This window comes from Strix uralensis, chromosome 4 (assembly GCF_047716275.1).
Source record: "Strix uralensis isolate ZFMK-TIS-50842 chromosome 4, bStrUra1, whole genome shotgun sequence".
Lineage (NCBI taxonomy): Eukaryota > Metazoa > Chordata > Aves > Strigiformes > Strigidae > Strix > Strix uralensis.
In genome coordinates, this window is record NC_133975.1 from 52,143,700 (window position 1) to 52,159,033 (window position 15,334).

The following is a 15,334-nucleotide window of genomic DNA, read 5'->3' on the forward strand; positions in this document are numbered from 1 at the left end:
CAAAATGTTACAGTTGCACAGCAAAGTACTGCAAATTTAGGAGCTGCCTTAATTTACCTAATTTTGCATAATATATATAATTATGATACAAATTTTGTTTAACATCTACTACAACTTATAAGATATGATTATAGACTAATGGTGCTGCATCTTCTGGATAATTCATAACTAAAATCTATCAACTTTAAGCCAGACTTAAAATGAGTGGCTGCTCTTATGGGAACAGAACTGGTTTAGGCAACATCAAATAAAAAGTCCTCGTTGGGTGAATTCCTCACTGTGGTAGGTTTTTTGTATGTATGGAGAGCTTTAGGCTGCAAAGTGTGATTGTGACAAATACCCTGTGGACGGTAAATTTATGTGGGAGGTGTGATGTTGTTTGAAATTGTTAATATGTCCCTTCAGGAGGGCAAGCTGACAACATCTCTCAAAGCAGTGATTAGTTTGGAAGGGGGTTTTTTTTAATAGCTCGAGAAACAACCCTTTTGGTACTGTCTCACTCAATTCTCCACTATAATAAACTGTGTTAGCACCACTGGATTTAATTAATTTACACTGGCAGAGAAGCTGCTCTGTGTTCCTTAGAGAGGAAAATTACTGAAGTTGTTGGAGGGGCCACTGAGGGTATGTGTACATGGACATCTGTAGCCAGATGCAGGCTCTTCTGCCAATGCTCCTATCTGGCCAGACTCAAACCACTTGCAGTCCAGAAGCTATATAGTCACTGTGCCCCTACTAATATATCCCACCTCCCAACAGCCTTTCTGTTTCAGGCACGGTGCCATATCAGCATGGCATCCAGACCTGGGCTGGCTCATGTCCAGTCATCACAGAAAAGCGGATGTTTTTCTGAGGCCATCGTGTGGATGTGCCCTGAGACGTTTTGTCAAAGCAACTTTGTCATCCTCAGGGCTGTTCAGCCTTTCTTAGTTTCCAGCTATCACTGAAGAACTTGAAGCTCGTGTAGCGTACAGGTACTAATCTGCTTTGCAGATTTTCATACTGAGGCTGTTTCAATGCTTAAGGGATTGGACTGCCTTCCTGCACGCTTCTAGTTGCAAATTAGGGCACTTGGTTTGGTTTGGAAAGCAGCTACCTGATTTTTTCCCCCCCTTAGGTTTTTTCTATTCTGTGTAAATTAAAAGACAAATTGTCCTCAGCTGAACTGTTGGCTTTTGAGGCAGAACATTCTCATCACAGAGGAGGTCTCCAGTTTTGTCTGCACTTTGAGTTTAATCTAAAAGAGCTATGTTTTACTTCCTTTTAGTAAATATTGTCAGCCAGTTTCCTTGATGATCAAGTGCAGGAGTCCATGTTAAAATCTGTAATGTTTCTGAATACCAGAGTGATGGATTCAACAAAGATACTGGCTTTCTGACATGTTATAATCTCCTATATTCCTCAACACCTTCTCTGTGTTCCATGGGTTATAAACTGTCTGTCTCTCTTTTTCTCTTAGGAAGTAATTACCATGGCCCCCTCCTTTCTCCTTTACTTTCCTCCCATTTATTTAGAAAATAACTGTTTTTTCTTTCAGGTATGGTGTAACAGATATGTAGCTAATTAAACTCAGTGATTTTCTCAGTAGGTGTTAATTTTGAAGTCTGTGCCCTCTATTTCAGATCTGATATTGGGATTTCGTACCCAAAATTTCATCTCAGTTTTCATCCTGTGCCAGTTGATTGAATAAAATACGGTATCTCTCCATAAAAATCTTCCGATGAATGAACTGTTAGAATTTCATGGCTGGAGCAGTATTCTTCAATTGCAGAGTTTGGGCTTTTTGAAGGGGTCATGATAGATTCATAGTGATGTGAAACGAAAGATCTGATTAGCTAATTGTCTAGGTTGAATTAATTAAATCATTCTGCACTGTAGTGCCACAGTGTGAAAAGGAAATGAACTTCTAGCCCATGCAAACTTGATTTTTTTATATTCTCCATTACATCTTTTCTGTTTTATTGTTATTGGTGGTGGTAGATTTTTCATTTTTTAGCACTTAAGGATTTATTTTCCAAGAAGTATCATATATTCTAGTTTTCTCCAGAACAATCTTGGTATTGTTTGTGTGTTTTTTAAAATCCAGACTTTGTTCTTCTATTATTATTACCATTCTAAATTATTAAGAGATTCCACACTTCTTTTCGTATCTGTTACATCTCTAAAAGTAATGACCATGCTAACCAACACGTTACTGAAATATGGCATAAATAAGAGTGGAGTTTTCGATCAAACTTTCAAGCATTTTGACTGGATAGGTCCATTGAAGTATACTGACTTATTTTCATTATTAAAATTGCTGTTCACTGTTTCTTTTCATATATCAGTGCTTGTTTGTAAGATATATTGACTCGTGTGAAACTGATCTCTTTTTAAAATTTAATCTAAATACTTTCCTGAAATATATTGCTTTCCTGCCAATTTTTTCTTCTAACTTTACTACTGGGCCATCCAAAAAATACTAAAAAAAAAAAAAAAAAAAAAAGAAAATTTGTATATCATAGCTTATTCTATATGAACAATTTTTTGTGTTCTCAGTTATCCTCTTGTATTACTCTTTTGTAGACACACTATGTTTGCGTATTTGTGCATATGTTTCAGTCTTTGAATAGGGACTTCATTTAAAATAAAGAAATTACAAAGTACTTACCCATTAGTGAAATACTTTTACTAATTAAAGGTAAGCAGATTGCAGCTGCTTTGTCAACCTAATTCTGTTGGATTTTCAGTGTTGTTTTTGAAGTCTTTGTTTTTTCCCCAAAATGTAAAAAGATGGCCGTAGAACTTGTTTGGAAATGCAAACTTTTGTATACTTTTCTTTCAGAGTACGGACATGAGTCCAGCAAGTAGCACCACGTCACTCCCTGTTAGCCCTCTTCCTGAGGAGCCGTTATTTTTCAAGGTACAGTTAATAAATTTCATAATAAATATTGTATATGAATTTTGGCTTCTCATGTCATCTAGTGTACTACGAAGTGCTATTATTAGTGCTTCCTTTTCTTTAAATTACTGTGATATCAGCAGATGTTTTTATATATATACCATGCAGTTTTCAAGAAATACCTAGAATAAAACGTTACTGGTTTTCAGAGGATTATTTTTTCCAGCAGACTAGAGCTATAAACCATTATTTATAAGACCATGTTTTATCCATCACACCATGTTTTATCCATCTCATCTGCTGGTGATACATTTTGATACGTGCATTCCTGTATATGTGTGTATGTCATTTGTCATCAACAGATTTCTCTTCATATTGGATTTCAAGTATATGTTTTAATGAAACAATGATTAGTTACCTCAAAGATACAGGAGATGTTAAAGATATGTCAGAGAACAGTTTTGGTGTAAAACCAGTGTAAGCCACAGGTCTGTCATTTTAGTTAATTTTAATAATAAATGATGGGATGATGTCTGCAACTTTGTAAGGTTTAAGCTGTGAGGAACAAGTATCCCTGTGTCACTTTTTCACCTGACTTCATGGTATCCAGCCCTGGGACACAGGATGGCCTTAGGCAGAACCCAACTCTTGGAAGAGGTCTCCTGAGGCCACCCAGGCATTCAGAGCGGTGCTGCTGCTGCAAACAAAGCCATCACCTTGCCAGTTGTTTGCTGAGACAAGGAAGAGGGAACTTGGGTTTTCAGCATCATTGTCTCAGACGTGTGTCATAATATGGACAAAGTTACACTCACAGGAACATCTCTTTTAAAATTTCCCCTTTTCCCAGTAAGTTTCCACCTACTGTATGAAAACAATTAGTAGCTTGGGTTGTGTTTTCAGTTGCTTTGTGATGATGCTGAATTAAAGCTGAGGAAGTAGAGTTAATGAAGTTTGATGATGTAAAGTTTGCATCTCTCCCACACACGCATTCAGCGCAGGAAATACCAGCCTCCTTCAGACCTGGTCAACCCCATTAAAACATGCTTTTTTAAAATTTTCTTTTTCCCATATTTTGTATGTCTGTGCAAGAGTTGTACCCTACAGTTCATAACCAGCTAGCTAGTCAGCTGATCCTGTTACTAGAATGTTTAAGGACTGTGTTTGCTTGATGGTTTCATCAGTGGAGGTACAGATGCGATGTCTGTGGTCAGCTATTCACTGATTCTCATTCCTCTTTTGGGGTTTAATGTTTTCAAAAACCCTAGCTCTCAGTCAGATTTGCCTGAAATTGAGCAATGTTGTGCCATGATCCTAGAGCACACACATCTTTTTCCTTGGGAAGCCACGTTAAATGTGCATTGAAGTCTACTCAACATTATAAGGTAGATTTGGTAGTTAATTTTTCTCCCTGTGACTGGGAAACCACTAAGATATGTCACATACAAAGAAATGGGCTGCTCAGATAAAGGTGTAAGAGGTAAGAAAATTTAACTTGTAATAGTCAAGAAACTCTTATGCTTAAGTTCTCAGCTGAGGTAAGCAAACTGCTCTGTTTGCATCAGGAGCACTCTGACAAATACACTGTAGTGCTTTTATTTTTAAAGGAAATGGTGCTTGTGTAGCTCAAAATGGGTTGTAAATGACTTCTCTGAAATAGAATAGTTGCTCTAATAAAAAAATGAAGGTATTTCTTCATATTCCTTTATATTTTATAGTAGAACATGGTACAAGAAACTGAAAAAAAACTGAAAAAAAAAAGGGCAGGAAGCATTATTTAATCTTTCATTTTCAGTCAGTTTTCAAAACGGAGATACTTTTCCTTTGGAATTCAAGTAAAATGGAGGCCAGACCAGGAAAAAGTCAAATACATCTCACAGCCAATACCCCTAAGTAGAAGTAAAGGTAATATAAAATATAACAGTTTCTGTTATTTCTCCCCGACTCACTCCAAGAGAGTGCAATATTGTTCCAGTAGTGAATGACTGGTTTTACAAGCCATAGCCCTCTCAAAAAACTGTCAGTCTATAATATTGGCTTTTGATGATGGGATGATGCATTTCCCTTAGCAACATAATAATAACCTTTCCCACCTCCTTGATGTAGGAATGAAGATTGAAAAAGAAATTCCGTTCTGTGGTTCTGAAAACACAAGTGTAATGAAGCAGGGCAGTATAAACACTGCATCTCTTTGGGATAGTTGAAGATCTCTGAGCTAATGAGATTTTATATTAGACTGTGAAATGAAACCAAACCCCTGTTCTCAATCGTACCTGGTTTTACACCAAGAAACAGAACTGTCCTTTCTTGGATTTTATCAATTCATCTTCAAAAGAAAGTCTGCATTTCTGCATAAAGAAAGAATGCAAATCCTGCCATCATACTCTTATTACATCCAACTTCACTGAAGCAGATGCCTGTCATTTTTAATCCCACAGGATATGTGCTCTATAAATATGAAGGAGAACCTAAGCTTGTTCAAAACCATTTTAGGATTTTGAATTTAATCTAAGGAAAGTCAGAAGCAAGATCCCCATGGGAGTGCTTGCATGTTGCATCTCAGCTCTGGTGACACTGAACTCAGGCTCCATTTTCACAATATATTGCACATGCTGTGACATTCAGCACTGCCAGAAAGATCCAAATCATATGAGACCATACTCAGCAATATTTGGAAGAAAGTCTTTTCCAGTACAGCAAGAGATACTCCACCTGAGTCCATTGTATACCATTATTTTAATGGATTTTATTATGTTTTATTTATGTTAAGACAGTACCTTTAAAGGAGTGTCAGTGATACCTAGCAAAAGGAATAAAAAACAATTGAGTAACAAATAAGGGTAGCCAACTTCAGTGCTATTTAATCCTAAAAGCAACCCTCAGAAAATGAAACCATAAACATTTCATTGATGCTATTCAGCAACCTTTGCTCCATACCTCTTGTAAATAGTGCAATAGCAATAGTTTTGCTTGAGGAAGGAGCAACTTTGCACAGTGGCCAGAATTACAACCAATTTTTCATGTAGCTTCGGGTTTCCTTCTCCCTGTGGAGTTAGTGACACACATGTGTTTGGAATAGTCTTCCCTAGCTGTGTTCTTTAAAAGCTTAGAAGAAAAATCCTGTTCAGACATGTATGCAGACAGTGCTCTTCTGAAAAGCTTTTCTAAACCAATTTTTGATAAAACACTTTAGACATTTCTTTTTAGTGAGTTATTTTTATGTCAAATTCCAGCCTTCAATCCTCTGCTGTTTTCCATGGTTAAAGCTATTTAAAAAAGCAAGATCTTTTCCCATATTAGGGAAAAGTTTCTTTCTTCTCTCACAAAAGAAGATCTTTGTTGGTGGTTTTGCACTTAAACTTTTCTGTAGGGAGGATCTTCCTTTGAAAAAAAGTTTATCCTTATGTCCCAGTATAATATTTCTTGAAGAATTAAGAGCCTTATCTTGGGGAAAAAAGTTATGTCACTGTTGAAAAATTTCAGAATTAAGAATCTGAAATACAACAGAGCAGAACAGTATTTGTCATGCAACCTTAACTCAAGTGTTATTCTATGTTATAATAGCAAAACTGTAGCTGGCTCAAATGTGAGTGACTTTTAATTAATTATGACTACTTATATCTTGCCTTTCATTTAGAAGATCAGTGAAGGAGGGAGTATTTCTGAAAGGTCAATTTACCAAGCAAAGTCTCATCCATTTTTTAAAACCTGTTCCTTTCTCCTACTCATTATACTGTGCTTTATTTTAATAGTATTTTATTAATTTTTAAATTAGTGACAGACACTTTTAAGAAGGGATCTATGACAGCCTTTTAGTACATAAGATATCTAATATTACCTAAATATACATTATGTGTTATAATGAGCACCAGTCTCACTGGTTATTAGCCACAACCAAGTTATAAATAGTAACCATAATAGTAATTTATTATATAAATGCAATGTTTAATTTCATGTCAATTCCATGATTAATCTCAACCATGCTTTACTAATTGACATTAAACATAAGAAAAAAATCCTTACATTCTTTCCTTTCTGCTTTGAGGGAGCTGAGAATTTCCTTTGGCATTTTTTATCTTACTCTGTTCTGACTTCTATAATTAATACTCTTGATGCTATTTCCCTGAGGAAGAAATGGAAGTGCCAGAACATGTAGCAAAAGCTAGGAGTCTTTAGCAGTCTTTACTGCTGCTGTAGGTCTAATAATGTATAGATCTATACTAACTTAGGTCTATACCAGTAGTTCTGCCATTCATTCTGCAGCTCTACAGGCTCTGCAAATGCAGATCTTTGCAGTCACTAATGGGGATGACTCTCTGGCAGCTCATGATGTTGTGCATGCAGCTTTAGCAAGAGATACATTTTCCATCTGGTCAATAATCAGATAAATAATTTTACTGCAGATGTTTGGAATAATCAATATGACAGTCACAATAGTTTTTTCTCTGGTTAGCCAAGGTGACTTATCTTTGAGACTGTAAATTTACTCTAGCTGAAGAATGAGGTTCTGTCCTGTTAGTCAGCAATGATGACAACAAATTGGGCCTATGCTTCTTATGCTAGTTGACAGCCAGCCAGCCTATTTACCCTCTCTTCCTTAAATGCACTGTTTGCAATATTTTAAGTATTTGCTGGCGCTTCTTTGAATAAAACCATTTTAATATATTGTTTCTTTTTGTTTTCAAAACGGACTCTGGAATAATCACATAGACATTATGACCCATAGGCAGATACAGGTCAGGGTTCAGTGTTCCTCTTTCATGGGCTGAAGGCCTTATTAGCTTTTGTCCCTCTCATTCCACCCTCCACCTGAATTTCTGCTTCCACTGAACAGTGTGTAAGCTCTGAAGCCTCCGTGGTTTTTGTTGGGGTTTTTTGGGGGTTTTTTTTTTGTTTGTTCGTTTTGTTTTGGTTTTTGGGGGGTTTTTTGGGTTTTTTGTGGGGGTTTTTTTTGGTGGTTTTTTTGTTTTGTTTTGTTACAGGAATACTTTTGGTATTTCTACTAAAGTGAATAGAGTTATAGAAGTATGGCTCACTCAACCCCACTTCTCCTAATCTGCCACCTCAATCCCCAAGCTAATTTTCAACTACTCTTTACTTCTATTTCCTGTATCAGTATTTGTTTTCTGTATGACTCCTTACGTCTTACTGGTGTAGCACAGACTTTCAAAAGTCATGTCATCACAGTGGCTTTCTAAAGCCTTTGATGAAAACTTTAAATTTTGTAATTTCTGAGAAAAGCCTTATACATCTGATTTGTTTCACAGTCTTTATCATCGTAATATATGAGATCTGCAAAAGCACTGAATTCTGAAGGTAGGAGTGAGAAGTAGGTATTATGGGTCCTGTTGCAAGAGCGTCTGTGCATCTATTCACTCTTTTCCTTTTTCTCAGTGACTCTGTGCACACTTTTCCTAAGGAATGAGGCTCTGCCAGCAAGTCTGTCTGAGTAGAACCACATCACCTGTTTTATGAGTAATATTTACATTGACTCATCCAGCAGGGTGTGGATGTGGCTGTGAAATTCTCCTCCTAAGCTTTGATATGAAATGGAGTGACAAAGAATGACATCATCAAAATAGAACTTAATGGAAGAAAAAATTAAATATATATATATACTTGCCTAGTTTTCTCCAGCCTAATAGTTTCTTTCAGGTCTTAGTTTATCCTGGCCTGTAAACTGAGTCTGGGAAACAAGTTATCTCTCTCCCAACATGCTCTCTGTGTCTGTCATCGATTCTGGCTTCTTGCTTTTGTTGAAAATACGCTACGTTTACGGCTGGATTTTAACACGTCTTTATGTACCTTGAAAAAGCTGTCCTGTACACCATGGAACCAGAAATATCTACCTCTTCCTGCAGGTTTTGAAAGGAGGAGATATAGAAGACAATGGAGCTACTGTATAATCTAACAATACTGCTATACAATTTTAGGAATACTGTGAGTTAATCATTCAGGTAATATTACTGCTTAGCTACTTTGTACTATTAGACTTCCTTACATGAAATTATTTGATTTAGCTCTCTCAGGGGAAATTGGGTGAGCAAGAAGAAACAAATAGACTAAATAAGCAATCTCCCAAGGCAGAGTAAAGACCAGGACAAAAGACTTCTTCCAGGGCTGGGGCTCCATCCTCGTTCAGTTAGCAGTACTAATTAACCAATCTAAATGTAGTGAAGTGTTAAAAACCAGACTGTAGAAGGGAGTGAACATCAAGAAGCTCTCAATAGATATTCTTTTTTGAATGACGGATTTATAGTTAAGGAAGTATTTGTCACCCAGACAAAAGTGGTCTTGAGTGCCTGTGGGTAACATATACCTGCCAGGCTTCTTGTATGGAGAAGACAGACAAATATTTTCACATTTCAAACACAAGATGTTATTCCTTGAGATTACCATTTCCTTGGCTTGCAGCTCAAAGTTTGGTGTCAGAAGAAAATCCTTCAAGAGAGGTAATAGCTGAAGGCCCTAACACCCAAAGTTCAGGATCGTTCAAGAAAACTTTTGTGAGCTCAGAAATACAGTTGTCCTGGTACAAGGACATTTTGCAAGATTTAGCTTTTTTTCTCTGCCTTTTTTTTTGTTTGTTTTAATTTTTATTGTGGGGAGCATAGGTACAACTCTATAATTTCTCAGTATCACTGATGTAATTACTGACAGAATCAGGAATGAGACTGGGAATTACACCTGTATTGCCTGATTTCTTTCTACCTCTATGCCTTGATCATAGCTTTCTGCCTTTCCCAAATCTTGTGAACATGCATCTTATTTTCTTTTGGTATATTTGCCTTAATTTACTGAAACTTTCTTCATAGAGTGAAGGTTAGTTCAGTATTTCAAAATTGCAAGCCATTGGCTTAGGCAAAATTGATGCTTTTAAGGCTGTAAATTCAATTATTTTCTCAGCAAGGCATACAGAAGAAGGATTAATGACCATCTTACTAAAATCTCCAAAAGCAACTGGAAACACAGATGATGCTTCAGCCAAAGACATGCAGAAGGATCATCATTAGTCTTTTTCAGTTAACAGGGTTTCCAGCATAACTTGAAAATTAATATAATCTGTACTACAAGGGTAAATATTAGGTTCATTCAGGTTCCTTCCCTCAGGCAGGCAGACAATCACACAATGAATTCTGATACATACCTGCAGGGTAAATTTTTCCTGCTGAGTAGTCTATATCTAAGATTTAAAAGTCATAAAACTTGTGCCATTACAGGTGGCTGAAAACATGTTATCACTAAGACTATGAAAAAAAGATTTTCTTGAATCTCCATGGAAGGATCCTGATACCCACAGTAAGAGCACTTGAAGTTCTTTGTCCTAATCATCTCAATACAGATAGTAAATCCTCCTAATTTCCCTTGGCTAGGGACTGATAGACATAAGTAAATCTGGGGGAGGACATTGGCATTTGGAAAATGTGATGAACATTCTTTTAGTGAGCAGAATTATTCCAAGGGGTTTGGAGTAAAATTCTGTTTAAATCAATGGCACAGTGCCCATTGACTACAGTGGCATGTGCCTCCAGGTCATGGATGGCGTGGATTATGTCAGAGGCATCGATTACTTTAGAAGTGAAAATATAAATCTATACTGACCATTTTAACCCTATCAGTTATTTTAGAGGTGAAAATGTAAATCCATATTGACTGTTCCAACCAAGAGTATTTTTTGTGGTTGTATTGTTGTAAATGAGATAAAATTGGAGGGTTTTCATGAATTTCATTCAATATAATTGAAATGTAAACTGTTTGCAATGCAAGAATTTATTTAATAATAACTATTCAGTTTCCAGTATGTGTTAGAACAATATATACTTTCTTCCTAGAATAAATTAAACAAACCAGGGACTTGAAAATGGGTTTCCTACATCTCAGATGAGTATTCTCACAGTAGCAGGTGGTCTCTCTCTCTCTTTTTTTGCCAGTGATAGCATTTTTCATCCAGAAAATCTCTGAAAGACTTTTTAATGGAAACAATGTGTTTTTGAAAATCAAATAAAAGTTTTCAAATGGAAAACATCCATTAAAAAGTTCCCTGACTCTTCTATTAAAACATGTATAAACAACTTTCCCAGTATCTAAATAAATAATGTTAATGACCCAGCCACATGTTTTCAAACATAATCCTTTACTGTAGGAAATACAGGGTTGGCGTTTTGAAATTCTTATCAAATTGGATGTCTCAAAAGTACGACACTAAAAATAACTGACTGATAATGCACTCTTGGAATTTAAAGAGACAGATATTTTGGTGACCAATTTAGGCAGCCATTAAGGAGAGTGGGATATATTCTGTTAATTTTAATCACCTGAAATTAAAGGCAAGATTTAATTGCTGAAACTCAGACACCTTGTGCCACTTAAGAAACCCAGCTATATCCTGCCTTTCCTCCAGCTGCCTCTCTAGTAGTGCAGACGAAGTCCTGAGAGGTGATAAATACTGCTTTGCTGTAGTTTGATTTTGGTCATGTTCCTGGTTTTTTTCCTTAAAGTTTGTCCCTTAGTCATGCTGTGTCTCTTAGGAAGTTATAATCTCCCTTACAAGCCATGTGTTTATACTGGGCTGTTTAATTTTGCTGAAGAAACTGGCTTGTCTTGGGAGTCTTTGATTGTGTGATACAACTGAACTAGGTGAGGTACAGTGTTTGGTTGGGACTTTGCAAATGCTGTTCTTCTTTCCACCAACCTTTGAATGGTTGCATAACGTTAAAGCTAGTTCTGTGTGAAAGAAAATATTTTTCCCTGTATTTAAATATTAGAAGTATGACATGATTATAGTATTATTGGGGTAAGTTTCTTGTTTCTGAAAGGTGTGATGTACTCTGATTTTAAGCCACAGCATGTGCATTCCATTTACTGTCTGCCCTTTTCGTTGTTTCCAGTAGAGTTCAGTACACTGATGACTGGTAATGAAATATACTTGTGTGTTTAAGGTGATCTTTTCATGCCTCATCATTTGTTCAAGAATGATCAAGTTGTCTTTTGGTTTTTTTACACTTTTTTAAAAAAAAAAAAAATAGACAAGGAAGAGAACATCTTTGTTTGCTAAAGGGTTCTTGAATATCGCTGAATGGTCTGGCTCTTAATACTAGTCTACGGAATTATGTCTCATCGCCTGTGTAGAATAAGAAATCTGTTTATTCAGACTTTTTCATTTATCAGAGATTAGTAAGAGTCCTAGAAGGTATTGAGATTGGTGACAATGGAAAATGTCAGTTTTATTTCTTTTTAAAATGTTGAAAACCTAGTTTCTAGGCTGTGGGTAAGTTGCATTGTTGTCATGGGGAATGCATAGGAAAATGCCATTTCTATCTTACAGATAACTGTGATGTTTTTTAAAATTAATGTAACTTTTAGATTATATACCTTTCTAAACACTTTTTTAATAAACAGGTGTGGATATGATTCACTTACACACTGCTGTTAAAAAAAAAAAAAAAAGCAAAGGGGGAAAAAAAGGCACTGCCTTTGTGGTTGAAGGAGCTGATAATGAGGAGAAAAAAAGCCCGTAAACAGACTTAGTCACTTGATTCTGACCAGGTGAATAATGAACAAATTATTCAGCAGATCATCTGACAGAAATTCATGAACCAAGGAAGAAACTTCATCTTTTTTTCTCTTAGATTTCATATCTTCAGGCAAGGATGAATGCTATAGATGAGAAGGAATAAACCAGTTTTTATTTGGGTGGTGTTTTCTAAGTGTTTTAAACTTACATAGCTATGAGGGGAAGGGCTGCACACTGTTACAGGTAGCCTTGTGATAGATTTTAGCGTTTTAAACTGGAGTTCTGAAAGATTACATTAAGGCTGATGAGGGCATAGTGGACAAAGGTTCTGTTTAGGTATGTGGCAGATTGTGGTAAATTGATTCCCAGATCAGTTTCTGTAAAATGCTATTTGTTTGTTCTCATAAAAAGCAGCTTTTCTTTGTGATAAAATTATCATTTCGCTGCATAGGATCTGTTTCATAGTTAATTTCTAACAGTTTTTGGTCTTGGTATGAACAGAGAACAATGAACACTTATGTCCAAATAGTTGTAGGTTTTTATGGAATTAAGATTAGCAAGGGCATTGTGGATCAGGATATACAAACAATGAATGGATAGGTATCCCTAGGTACCAAGCTGAGGATTTGAAAAAGGATAGGAGAAATCCTTTTCCAGTGATGCTGAGAAGTTCAGTTCCTAGACAGCAGATAATAAAGTTCACCACTGTCAGCAGCATGGTTGCTCTTTGTTAGGAATTGTGAGTGACAGGGACCTCCTCTCCCTCCCAGACAGTTCTTTACTCTTGTAGTATTTAGTCTCAGCAGTACTTCATAGTCCCAACTGTAATTTGATTAAAATCACCTTAGAACCGGCTTTTCATCCCCTAATGGGTCTGTCCTCTGGTGTCTGATTGTCTCCGTTGCTTGACATCAACATTACCATTTGCTGTAATTATTACATTTCTGGATGTTGTCATTAACCGAGAAAGGAATGAACAAGTATGATTTTTTTTTTTTTTTTTTTTCCCCTCCATGTGGCAGGATTCTTCCAAACCAGAGTGAAGTTTCATATTTATGTGAAAGGGAGAAGCACATAATGCTTCACATGACTGTACAGAGCACATCTTTGTTTCTGGTGCTTCTAACAAGATGCCTAAATAGCCAGTTTATTTCAATAAATCAGTAAATAGAAGTAAAGTTCAGGAAAAGAATCAGTTTATCTAAAACTGAACAAAGGGAAGATTGGATCTGAGGAATAAAGAGTTATTTTCAAAGCCAATTAAATATGAAGTTTTTACAAGCAACATCAAACACATACTATTGCTGAAATTTTTTGTTTACCTTTCACTAAAATACCTAGAGCCTTACCTCTTCCACAGGCTGTTGTGTTTGCATCGAATTTAAAATGGCTAGGAAACATGCACTAACTGAAAATCTGCAGGGTATAATTATGTATCTTATAAAAATAGATGCAATAAAACCAAGAAAAAAGACAAATAGGAAGAAATCTGGTGACAGTGAAAGTTTAAAATGAAGTAGTTAATTTGGCATGCTAGTGTTAAAGAATTTAAGAGTTTCACGCACACACCCAAAAGTTATCGCTTTTTTAGTACTGCAAGAGAAAAATTTTAACGATATCAAATATTGTTTTCATGCTGGTATTACACCACTGAAGTAGGATGAAGTTAGGATACTGTTTGAGAGGGGAACTAGGAACATAACATCGACATATTAATGTTTCTGAGTGATTGTTTGTATTACTACAGGTCAGTTTTCTTTGTTTGATCAAATTTTCAATTTCTTTGGACGTAAAAGAAGTGTTCCTGTGTTTGCAAGCTCAGTGGGCCAACATCTTTCTGAAAGAAGTTCTGGGTGTGCATTTGCCACTCTGACCATAGTGTGCTCTGCTCATTCAGCAGCACTAGGAGGAGGGATTTTGTGGAAAGGAAGGAAGTTTGCTGAACGTGACCACTTGAATGCTAGTCGTCATATCAATACAGAATTAAATTTGGATGAGAAATGGTTTTCCTGTCCCATGGAAATGTCAAACATTTCAGGACATTTGCATGTTCTGCACAGGCACAAAACAAGCAGATCGTATGCTGTGTCTTTCAGCCATCAGTAGTGATAAGCAGCAAAGCCTTTATCTGTGATAGCAAGCTATTTGTCATAATTAGAAATGACCAGAATGGTCCTTGTGGCTTCTTGGTATCTTCATTATTTTGCTTTATGCTCTGCTATATTCTTGAGGATGCTCCTTCAATTGCAAGTTTGTATATTTGATGTTTATTGCCATGCTTATAAATATTTTGAATGAATAATATATACAGGCTTTTATGTTATTAATCCTTTAAGACATTTGCTTCAGTCTCATATTTTGAATATATTTATCCTCTCTCCCTCTACATCTACAGAATGGTTGATTCCCATACTCTTCATCTGATTTTCATAATTATTCTCAGTGATGCGTGAGGATGAATGCAAATTTGTTAGCAAAGTTATAATTCCTTATCATGACGCAAAAAAAACCCCACAGAATTATCTGTCCATAAATTAAAACAACATTATTATTGGGCTTAATCTATTTTATAAAGCGGTATGCACTCTTAGAGAGAAAGAGGTCCTTAGAGTAAATGAAATTAATTGGGAAAAAATGAAAAAATGTTATGAAGCTGTCATTTTTTTTTCATATATATCAGTACTGCAATCATATAAATGCTATTCACATATCATCTAGATAACTTCAGCATGCAAATTTGAGGGGACTGGTCATCATAAATGTTAATTCTGAGGTGCTGAGGATCTTGCAAACATTAATCTTCATAACACTCCTGTAGATTGAAAAGGCGTTGTTATCTTCCTTTCACAGAAAGAAGCTTGAGGTATTTCCACTGTATTGGTGATACTGCATGCTGTCCTGGTCTTGGACTGGGGAACTGATTCTCATTTTCCTGTTTTCAA

General features: G+C 36.0%; 1 protein-coding gene across 5 annotated transcripts in view; it reads left to right on the plus strand.

The window, feature by feature from the left end:
* The window catches only part of CCSER1 (coiled-coil serine rich protein 1), a 728,522-nt gene that overhangs the window by 346,066 nt on the left and 367,122 nt on the right, over positions 1–15,334 (plus strand). For all 5 annotated transcript variants that reach the window (XM_074866749.1, XM_074866751.1, XM_074866750.1 and 2 more), the window contains exon 7: positions 2,825–2,902. In XM_074866749.1, the coding sequence (XP_074722850.1) occupies positions 2,825–2,902 (78 nt within the window). The remainder of the gene's footprint in view (positions 1–2,824; positions 2,903–15,334) is intronic.